Source organism: Convolutriloba macropyga, chromosome 4, assembly GCF_964194025.1.
Source record: "Convolutriloba macropyga chromosome 4, txConMacr16.3, whole genome shotgun sequence".
Taxonomy (NCBI): Eukaryota; Metazoa; Xenacoelomorpha; order Acoela; family Convolutidae; genus Convolutriloba; species Convolutriloba macropyga.
The window spans coordinates 47,203,832-47,215,873 of NC_134471.1; the positions used below are offsets into that span (position 1 = coordinate 47,203,832).

The 12,042-nt window shown below is 37.7% G+C and overlaps 2 protein-coding genes across 2 annotated transcripts in view; one reads left to right on the forward strand and one right to left on the reverse strand.

Annotated features, from left to right (window-relative positions):
- Window positions 1-12,042, reverse strand: part of LOC142337710 (uncharacterized) — a 249,159-nt gene that overhangs the window by 185,483 nt on the left and 51,634 nt on the right. The window lies entirely within an intron of this gene.
- LOC142338457 (uncharacterized) overlaps window positions 1-12,042 on the forward strand; it is a 63,275-nt gene that overhangs the window by 31,654 nt on the left and 19,579 nt on the right. The window contains exon 2 of the mRNA XM_075388223.1: window positions 3,594-3,877. Within this exon, the coding sequence (XP_075244338.1) occupies window positions 3,594-3,877 (284 nt within the window). The remainder of the gene's footprint in view (window positions 1-3,593; window positions 3,878-12,042) is intronic.

The following is a 12,042-nucleotide window of genomic DNA, read 5'->3' on the forward strand; positions in this document are numbered from 1 at the left end:
AAAACCTTCAAAATCCAATATCACTATTTCTTGTTTCAGCATTCCAACAAAGTGAACAAATTGTTTTTGAACGTCTTCACAAACAAACAAAAAGCCAATCCCGTGATGTGACCCAAATACTCGTTCGTAATTGGACAAGGTAACACATAGGAGTATCCAGGGCCTTTACGACTGTACTCTGCTATAAAACCCGATGCATCGTGGAGTACTGCATGAAGTCGAAGTATTTTGAACGATTTGAAGTAGTTGTCCAGCGATGAATTATCAATTCCAATTAGACCTCCATACGGTCTCAGCTTCAATGTTGCCTCCAAATCAATATCAGGATCACGGTATTGGCAAGCAGCTAGAAAATACAGAAACTTTTCACCGTATTTTGGATAATTGTTCTTTATCTCCAGGTAAATTTCATGAATATTTTTTAGATCAATGGTTGCTATCGTTTTGGCCATCCTTTTCTACAAATTTTATTCTGGCAAAATGAATCCTAATCATACCTCCTAGGATTGACCACTCCCAACCAAAGTATATTCACACAAATACATGTAGCGAAAATACCACTAACATGAAGGATCTTCCCTCACACTCGCGAAATATATATACTAACAATAAGCCGCCAGACAGATACATGTAGCGCAATTACCACTTTCTTAACATAAAAGATCTCCCCTAAGGTGTCAGTGATCCCCATCTGCCGAAGGGACCTCGAAGGATCTCCCCTAAGGGATCAGTGATCCCCCTCTGCCGAACGGATCTCCAAAGGATCTCCCCCCCGATCTTCCTGTATACATACGATACTACTATCGTTCTCTGTCTATTTTAATTGTAATAACACTATACGTTAAACGAAACGAAAATCAATTTCTTTTGTGCTTGATAAAACGCAATATTTCATAACTGAATTTGGCCTCAAGTGTCTTGTCTTCTCAGCTGCTGTACTTCTAACGCTTTCCGGAAGCATTTCAAATGAAAAGAACAATTGGTTTAGAGACCCACATCCGGATCAAGATAATCTGAAAACCCTGTTCATTATTACCCAAGTTAGCCGTCTTATCCGAGCGGTCTTAGGTTGCGAACTTTATCATGGGAACGCGAACCCTAGGTTTTGCGGAATCTTTAAAAAAATCGCATCTGGTAGATACTATTCAATTGAATTTATTCAATAGAAATCTGTGGACCAATTTGAAAAGAGAGTAAGCTTTTCCACTCCTATGCGCTGCATCTTAAACTAAATAGAATAAATAAAGCCAAGCTCTGCCAATTAGTCAAATGACAATAAAAAGAAAAAAAAACGAAAAATAGTTCAACTGTTATTTGAAAAGATCCGTTTTTTATTGCACAAGAAAAGAAACAATTATTATCAAGGGAAGTAAGCCCTTGGTGGTTTCAGATGCAAAATTTTTCAATATCTTGCAAGAATGGCCTTTTATTATAATGTCAATTGAGATTATTATTAAGGAAATTTGACTATTGTTTGACTTTTTTAGTTTATTTGAGGCTTTATTTGGTTAATGTGTGTATGTGTGTGTGTGTATGTGTGTGTGTGTGTGTGTGTGTGTGTGTGTGTGTGTGTGTGTTTGTGAATAAGTCAGTTTGACAGAATTTTTAAGTGCTTACTACAATCACAACAACAAGAGTTAATCGGTTAATTATTGCACAACCTTACGGGTAAGATGGTATACGGTATTTTTGAATGCTATTTGGCTATAAATCACACAAAAAATTGAAAAAATACGAACCAAACTTTTCAATTTTTTGCATGATTTTAAGCCGAATAGCACCTGAAGAAAACCCCAAAAAGCATACACCAAGGCCTCAAATAAACTCAAAAAAGCCAAATTATATATGCTGCCAAGGCTGTTTTGTACGATAGAAAGTATAAATCTAAGAGACATAACATTTGTGGAAATTAAAAAAAAATATCGAAATGTTTGAATTTGTAAATCGGTAACAAACAAAAAATGATGTCTTATAGTGGCTCTCAAGTCTCGTTGGTATTAGCCAGTGAAAGAGTAACAAGTGCAATACCGATAAATTCTGTGCGGAATGGAAAAAGATAAGCCAATAAGAATCATTGGGAGCAGAGCTTGATCGAATGAACACGATCTTACAATATTAACATCCTTTTCAAGGACTCCTACAAGACCTTGAAAGGTTATTGTCCAGTCTCGGCCAAGGAAGCCTAGTTTTTTGTGTGATCTTTTCATCGACCGCCTAGTAAAATACAAAGCTCAAACTTAATTTTGGAAAACTTTTAATCTTTGGTCTTAAATCAGGTTGTTGTTCTGGAGTATTGCTCGAAATCTGAGCAAACTGTGATATGAATCACGCTGGAAAAGACTATAGTTGACTGCTTTCAAAACAGATGTTGAACTAACGCCTCTTAAACACAGAACACGACAAAAATTGACACTTTTTTATTTCTAAAACCAATAAAAAACCAATGAAATGAAAGAATATAACATCAGGACTCCGATTTCAGCAGAAGCCGTCGTAAACACCCAGGTTGACGTCCAGACCCCCTAATTTTCCTCTGATCAGACTTTCCAGGCCGAAATTACCTCTCACCAGACTTTCAGATCAAAATTACCCATGATCAAACTTTCCTGACGGAGATCATCTCTGATTAGACTTTCCAGGCTTAGATGGTCTCTGATCAGACTTTTCAGACCGAAGAAATTTTGATCAGACCATCTCCAGACCATAGTCCAGAGTTAAACTAAGACCATTGCCTAGGCCATAATCAGACTATGATCAGACTTCTCAGACCTAGTTAACATCTGATTAGACTCATTCTAGACCATTGTGCGCATATGATCAGATAATATATTTATCGCTATAATCTATTCATTTCATGAAATTTGATGTTTTCAGTAACATACTCAACTAAAGCAAAACCAATTCTAAAAATATAGCTAATGGAAAGAAAACCCAAGTGCCGGAAAGAAGCTTAATTGAGTATTCCATTGATTCATGATTTTGACTGAATAGATTAACTTAGACAGCTCTGCATATTAACTTCTTTATCTACAGTTATGCCAAATATTTTCAAAAGTGGACCAGCAGTTGCTATCAGCTGGACCCCTTAGTTCTGATCAACCCTATCAGACTCTCGCTGAGTCTCTGATCAGACTGCTGCTGTATTGTTGCCTCTTGGCTGCGACACCTGTCAGAAAAAAACTTGAAAAAATTAATTTGCTCGAATTGGCCTCTGGCGCTCGAAGCCGCCTCTGATCAGACGCAAGTGCGCTCGAAGCGATTATGATCAGATCCATGTGCTCTCGAATCCGCTTATGATCAGACTCTCTTGACCAAAGTGACCTCTGATCAGACCATCTCCAGGCCACTGTCCACACTGTAGTGCGCTCGAACTGCCGTCCAGACCCTGTAATTTTCCTCTGGAAACACCGAGGTGTGCGTTCGAGTGGCTCTGATCAGAGGAGTGTTTGGGTATGGACCTCAACCTTTGGGTCTGGGCACCGATTTATTGCGTTTGACGTTTACAAAAATCGCAAAGTGGAAGAGGTTGTATTTCAGACTTTCATTTTCGAAAAAATCCTATCAAGATAGGATATAAGATCAACTATCTTTAGGATGATGGAACGTAAATGGATAATCAGCCAATCTAGCTATATGAAACGACTCACTGAATGCTTGGGTTTATCATTGAAGTACAACAATGTGGGAAAACTTTGCCTAATTATGTCTATAATTGCTGCTATCAATGGCTTATTTATTCAAACACGTCTAAATCCATCTGAGTTTTGTTGGGATTGGTGGCATTATGACGACTATGATTGGGTGAAAGCGCAGGATCAATATGGTTGTCGATGGCACTTGCATATGTTCCCGCCAGACAAAACAATCAAATTTGGAAGTTAGTACAAAAACACCAACATTTTAATCGGGGTCAAACCCTCTGCGAAATTCACACAACCCAGATAATCGTTCTTCTCATAGAAAGCAAAATGGATCATAGCGAAGTTGGGGTCTTTCCCACTATACCCCCCCCCCCCCATGAAATTATATCCCCCGTTATGGTATGATTACCACAATTTAGGGGTATAGGTTATATGACCACTAAGCTGGGGGGGGGGGGGGGGGGGGGCTATAATGGGAAAGACCCCAAAGTTGTTCTTGTTATTACAATTTTGTTGGAACGAGACCCGTTGCAATAATGTACAATAAAAGGAATGAGGACAAAGCCTAACCTTATAAATGACCGTGCTCGACCTAAAGGCGGAATGAAATGATGATGCTCGACTCAAATCGACCAAGACTAAAATATAGATCAATTTCATGGATATCTCAATTTCAGCTCGACCCAAGCATTTTTTTCTGAACTTTAGTTTCACTCACATTTTTGCTGCTAGACTTTGGTCTGCTCCAATTTGTTGCTCGAATTTAGCATCACCCAAATTAGATGCTCGACTTTAGAATCGAACAAATTTGTTGCTCGAATGAAAAATTATTAAGATGAGCTCAAAAAAGCCTCATATTCCAAGTCAATTCACAAAAAGAGGTTATTGGGTGCTTTTTTGAGATTTTTCTCGTATCTGTTCCGGGTAATCCCGAACCAAAAAATTTTCCAAAAACCATGCAAAAAAATTTGCCGAAGTACGCTGATTTTTCAGAAAATTAAGCACAAAAACCTAACATAATAGTGCGCTGAAAAGTGCTGAAATGCACTGAACTTATTTAAGAAATGCGCTAAAACGCGCTGAGTTTTCAAAAAGCACAGCTCATTTTCAATTTTTTTTTTGCGCTACCTGAGTCTGCAACCCTGCTCTACTGCTTGTTAGTCGCCGCCCAATCACCTTTTCCAATGATTTTTAAAACTTTGATCATTTAGTTGGAATTTATAAACTGTTTTAGAAGAAATGCGCTGAACAGTCAGATCATTCCTTACGTAGTTTGATTGCTTTTATACTCATTTCTGACAAAAACAGTAAGAGTTTCAGTGTAAAAACCTTATAACTGAAATCCGATGAAATCCGCTTAAACTGTGTTTCTGAAATCCGCTAAAACTGTGTTTCAAATTAACTGAAATCCGCTAAAACTGTGTTTCAAATGCGCTGAAATGCTGCATAAAGTTTTGAAAGTTATGTAAGAGTTAAATTGAAGATGCGCTGAAATTTCAAAGTTTTAACGTACTTTCAAATTATCAGCGTATTTCAGTGCCAACAGCGCCTTTCCTAGATAATCTTAGCGCATCCAGCGCATTTCTTGCAACAAACTGCGCTGAAACGGTGCGAACAACTCGACGCGGGACGGGATTTTTGCAATGGAAAACATAGCCAGGATGAAGTACTCAACAGAGTTATCCACTGCGTCATATCTCAATGGTCTGGAGTTGGCGTCGCGCTTTTCCATCTGGTCATTGGCAATTTTGTTCTGTTCGGTCTGCTATATACAACACAATTTATGTACAACCAGAGGTGAATGAAGTTTTATATACACAATAAGAAGTGTTTGAGTTTATAAAATTGATTTTGGGAAGTTCTTGTTAAAACTGAGTGTTCTATCTAACTGTGGTAAAAGACTTCCTCTGCCTCAGATGCACTCAGCCATTTCAAGTACCGTGGAGGACTTTTGCTGGCTGAACTTGACGTTTAAAAAAGAATATGTACTGTTTCCTTGGCTAGCCTCGTGGGAATTGTGTTAAAAGTTTGTGATAATTTCTTCAGGTAAGTATGATAAAATTTAAAAAAAATAAAATAAAATTGAATTGGAAAATTTTAAAATTTCAATGGACGTGGGTGGGACTCGAACCCACTCGTGTTGAAGTTCTGTTTCCTATAGGTGCTAGTTCACTGCACTAAGTTGACATATATAATTGAAAGTTTTTGGCTTTCAAGCTTTGTTTTTTCAATGTTCAAGTCGTCGCAAATTTAAAAGGGAGATCGTCAGACTGATTTGGACAATTTTGAACCGAAGCGCCCAATTCTGATGTTGTATTAGCGGACCGTGCTAAGTGGCATGTTCAATGCTACAAAAATTTAGCGTCTCTTTCAAGTATATTATTTCTCCCTTGATGCAATTCTATCTGGGGCTTAGATCGCTGGCTATGTTTTTGGATAATTCTGTTTCAAATTTGAAAAAGATTGAGCAGATGACAGAAACGGTTAAGACTGATAAAGAGAGGGAGAAATATAAAAGAAAAGCTTTGTTTCTGACTTGAAAAAGCATTAAATTAAAATTGACAAAACTAAGAAATTGTTGTATAAAAGTGCTACGCTAACCTAAACCATAAAACCACTGAAACCAAACCAAGCGCAGCACAATACTAAATGTTTTTGTTTGTTTTTAAACTGACAGATGTTCTCTTTTTAAATCAGTGGAGTTTTGAGGACAATAGTAAGATAATAAGAAAGTTGAAATGAAAGGCATCAACAGAAGGCGCAACAGTTGGTCAGTAATTACGTATAATGACAGTAATGACAGCTGTAATCTGTTCAGCCCCGAATTGACTAGGCGAGCGGCTGGCTGAAAAGATAAAAAGAAAAGAAAGAGATGGTCAGAAAATGACAAAAACTGAGTTGTATTTGGCCCGAATTGACTAGCCGAGCGGCTGGTCGAATACTCTTAACAACTCTGATTGTTCTGTTGCTTTTCAAATTGTTAATATAGCGGAAAACAAATATTTAAAGTAAGGAAAGCTGGAAACAACTGAGCTGGAATCGAACCACGGTCGGAGAAAACAAATGTTTGTTCTTTCGTTAATAATCCACGCTTTGTTGTCCACTGCGCCACTTTCCTCTTCTTTAATACGGTATAAGCTAGATGCAGTTGATTGGATGGGAGACGCACCTCAGGAAAATAAATACAAAGTTGCTGGCGTTGGCCTTGAACCGTAGTTGTGTGTGCTTTATTGAACCGTTCTTGTGTTCTTCGCAAATGTGCCGTTCGACAACTACATTTGGTTATCCGACTGCCAGTGTTTCATTTGCATTATTTGTCTCTCTGTTTTTTAGTTTGTAGTTGTTCTCGTTTTCCGCCCAGTTTTCTTAGTTTTCCTTTTTGTGCTCTCAGTTCCTGCTTTTATTCAGACTTTGAGCCCATTTCTGTTTTTTGAAAAACTATGATCTTCGATATTGATTTTCCGGGATTGATCCTCCTTTTGTTTAGTTGGTGAATACTTTGAGCAGTCATTTTAGCCACTAGTCTATGTATGTGCTGCTAGTGAATTTGGTATTAGAGATGATCAAGAGTGCTTTTGCAAGAGCTGAGTGGTCACCGTCGTTTCCTATTTATCAGCTCCTTTTTAGACAGTATGTTCTGTTGTATTGCCCTTTGAATATATCCGTTGGCCAGTTTAATTTGCATTTCCCTGACTGACTTCATGTTTGCCTCTTCGTGCAGTTTTTGAACCTGGTACCATCTTGGTTTTCGAAGACAAATTTGTAGGGCTCGGTTTTGCACGTTTTGTATTTTTTTGACAAGGGCATGTGAATGATTCAGCCAGCAAGCATTTAAGTACAGAAATAAGGGTCGGATCCAAGATTTGTAAACCAAAATTATACTTTCTTCGTTAAGGTTTAGACTGCTAAGCTTCCAGAGTTGAAATAGCCTGCTGTTCGCTCTTCGTACTAAATCTTTTCAATGTTCATTCCACTTGAGGTGTGGAGTGAAAGTGATGCCCAAAAATTTTATTGATTGTGTCTTCTGAATTGATACTCTTTTATATTGAGTTCAACTGAGGATTCTTTCTTTGAGGGATTTTTAAATATCAGGTAGTGAGTTTTGTTTGGGTTTATTTTAATTTTCAATGAGTCGCTTCAATTATTTAGACTGTTCAATGCTTTTTGGAGATATTTTTGAATTAATTTGGGGGATCGTGACCTATAGTAGAGTGCAAAATCGTCAACGAACTGTGAGATTTGGGCTTTTATTTGTGGCAAACGACTGACATATATGAGAAAAAGTAGAAGAACAATTATGCTCCCTTGAGGTACTCCAGCTGTCGGGCTGAAAATATCACTGACAGTGGAGTTTATCGCCACAAAAACGTTCCTTTGCGATAAAAGTGAATTTATCCACCTTATTACTGATTTTTCTAAACCAATCGAGTTTACGTTGTAAACGATTCTTAGGCGCCATACTGCATCGAACGCTTTTTCGACATCCAAGCATACGAAACCAACCATTTCAGACCACTGGAGGACTTCACTGACGTGCTGTGTGAGTTTAATGAGGTTGTTTGTGGTACAGCGGTGTTTCCTGTAAGCGCTTTGAGTCTCGCCGAATGTATTTTGACTTTCACAAGGTTCCATAACAATGTTTTTTAAATGTTTTTTACAACAGTTTCACATATTTTGGCTATACAATTTGTAAAACTATTGGGTCTGTAGTTTTCGGCCTTCGATCGGTCTTTGTCTTGCTTTGGTATCATTTTAATCTGGGATTCTTTCCAGTTAACTGGAACATACGAGTTATTAATGGAGCTAGATATGAGGATACAGGCAAGGGCTTTAACATTCTTAGGCAACTCTTTAAGGAGTTTGTGGCAAATTTTATCCGCCCAGAGCATTCTTTTCTCGACTCTTTTAAGATTTCATCAAACTTTCTTATTGTAACCACAACGGCAAGCTGTTCGATATCTACATTTGTATTGATCATTGCCTTGGTTTCATTTTCAACATTGTCGCAGAATTCAGAAAATATTGATTATTCTGTTTCGTGATTTTTCATTGTGTCTTTTAGCAGCTGTTTGAACATCTCACTTTTCTTTTTGTCTGTGACCATCATGCTATTTTTGTAGAATAGGTTTGGTTGTTCTGCTGTTTTTTGTTTGGGCTCGTTTTCATTTGCTAGTTCTTTTTTTGCTTTGCAGAAACCCTTGCTACCCTTATCACAAGCACTTTCCTAGACCGTTGCTCTTTTTCTTTCTACTGACCGCCTCATGGAACGTTTAATTTCTTCCTGTAGGTAATTTATCTCCATTATTAAGGAAATAAAGTGATCGCCATCTGCAGTTTAGAGCTCTCTTTGCCCTCTTCTCTTCAGTTTTATCTTTTTTTGTGTCTCAACACTAAAGGGGAACTCAGGAGTCTTCGACAGATTTTTGGTATTATTCTGACTAAACTGCTGCTGAACTGATATAATTCATTCTTTTTTGGATACTTCGCGGGCCAGAGATTTGATGATCTGTATAAATATCGTGCGTTTTCTCTAAATTTTCTGTAGTTGATTTTTGATTTTAGCTGGAAAAGTTTGCCTTCTCTTAGATTCATTGTGGTATTTGTAATTTTGTGATCACTGCCTAGATTTTCTGATACTTGAAAATCCTTAAAATGCGTAAGGAGTGAATTATCGCAAAAAAGCAGGCCTAACACATTTTCGCATTTTCCATCAAATGATTGATATGTGTGATAACCGTTGTTTAGCAGTTTAAAAGTACCCTCGTCAATAACATTTAGAAGCTTTTCTCAATTTTGAGAATATTAGGAGCAGTTTAGTTCGTGGTGGAGAGCGTTGAAATCGCCGCATACGAAGACATTTTTCAACTTTCCTGAAAATATTTTCTCGGTCGACAGCGGCTTTCGGGGGGAATTGTAAACAGTTATTACCCAAAAGTCATCAAAAAGGGGCAACTTAAGGCAAAGCTTTAGTGTTTCAAATTTTCGACCATTGCTATCGGTTTCTTTTTCTACTGGTTCTGTTCGATTGATAACAATGCTTTTCTTCACTAAGATGGCAGAGCCATGATGACCGTTGTTGCAGGTTTCCGTCGAAACGATGTAGTTGTTGAGAGGGGTTGATTTCTTTCAGTCCTTAACTTCATTCAAGCAAATTACATCTATGTCTTTTTCTGTTGAAAATAGAATCAGATCGCTTATTTTGTTGTTTAGGCCGCGACAGTTCCATTGCAAAATTTTGAGCTGATCCAATTTGCCAAAAACTTTGGCTGTTTGATAGATTGTCTGACTGTATAGAAATGACTGGAGCTGTATTCGCGCTTTTAATGCTGTCATGTATTCTTTGGCCATCTATTTATTCATTGAAGATGCGTGAGGAGCTGTTAGAGAAAATATTTATTATATCACTGTAAGACATATTGTTAAGAACTGTTCGTATTTTGCTCAAAACTTCAGCTACTAGAAGAGCTATTTTTCCGTAGATGGCGTTAGCTCAGTGTTTGCTTGAGGTTTCAGTTTGTTGGCTACGGCTGAGAATTTACTCTCATTTATCTTTTTCGAGGTCTCTGCTAACTTGTGCTGATATGCTCGCCAACCTCGATAAACTTTCGCATGAGCACCACCACGATTTGAGCACTTGGCATTTTGTTTCGCAACAGTGCATTCTTCAACACAATGATCTTGCGAGCCGCGAAGACATCGAATTGCATCAGTGCATTCCTTTGCTGAGTGGCCAAATTTTTGACATTTGAGGCATTGCATTACATGTGGTGGTTCTCGGCTTGCTTCAGATCGCTGTAGCTGCCAGCCTATTTTGACGCCATGTTTTTTTGCTGCGTTGACTTGATTGTTTGATTCGCAGCAAGCGAAAGAGTTCTGTTCGTGCTCAAATTGTATAACTGCGTGCTGCATTGACTCTTTTTCAAAATATTAGCCAGAAATTTTCATTGGTCTTTAAATCAACGGTTTTTTTTAAAAAATAATATTTTCGTAAATCTCATTTTTGGTATCTCGTTGAGAAAAATGAAACCAATAATTTATAATTTTTAGTGGATGCTTCTGCACGTATAACACTGGTCTGTTCGGTCTGGCCAATGGTCTGGACAACGGTTTGGTTTAGAGTGTGATCTGTCTGGACAATGGTCTGGCCTAGGGCCTGATCGATTTTGACAATGGTCGGGGCAACGGTCTGGCCTAAGGTCTGTGCGGTCTGGCCAATGTTCTGGGCAAAGTTCAATCTGGCCAAGGGTGGCCAAAGTCTGTTCGGTCTGGCCAATACCTCTCTTGGGTTGCGGACTTTATCCTGGGTAAAAATCAAAAACACTATCTTTTTTCAAAGAATTTTTGGTTTAGGATTTCAATATGTCCACATTTAGACTGAAAAAGATATTATGAGAAGAAAAGGTGCAAAGAAAAGCTAATGTTGCATTATATAACACTGTGTTGAAGTATAAAGCGCAGATAGTTGTTTTTTTACGATGGATTTCTTATAGTTTGCAAGAGATCACTAATATCATGGTTTTGCTGAATTGATTGAATCTTTTCATGCGCGTTATCCTAGTAAAATCAATGGTCTATCTGGCGAAAATCTAGCACAAATTTGTTTAGTAAGGTCTAGGAAAGCAAAGTCAGTATTTCAAGATCTTGAATGAACATGGGAAAAATTAATGCAGAAGTCTAACAGCATTTACTCATGAATTGAAATGTTAGCCAACGCTAGCCTGATACATTTAAATGTTTAACATGGCTTTCAGAACAACTGCAAGCAGTCGGAAACAGCCCTCTGCATCGCCGATGCAATTGCGCAACGGTAGTCATAATTTGTTCAAGGTCTGCAATGATAATCCAAGCAGCTCAACTGATCTATGAGACCGAATGAAACCAAAAACAATTGAGGGCCATCGGTAATGTGCGTTTGCAAATAATGTACCCAACCCACTCATCCACAATTTTGGCTTAATTTTCTACCAAATAAGGTAGAGACAGAAAACTTTCAAATATCGGTCAAAAATAATTTAAGTACGAATAAGAAAATTGCTTCCTTTACTCAAATTTTAGTAAAATAAAAAAGCCACATTAAAGGGCCAATGAGGCCTGGCACTAATATGACTACGAGACAAGACAAGCAAAAAACCTATTAATAACAACAACAAACAATTTTTAGAGCAAAAACTCAATGTCTAACACTTAATAATCAAGTCATAATAGTACCAAAAACCTCGGTTCATTTATTTATCCAGAAAGCCACTGAGATCTGTAATTATTCAAAATATGTCAGCAGTCTACCAAAAGAACGACAAATACAGAAAAATTCAAAAATTAAACTTGTGAAAAATCGGTGTCGAAGCCGTGGAAACAATAAGCAATGAACTAAAAACATTTGTTATTTTCACTTGGATCTGTA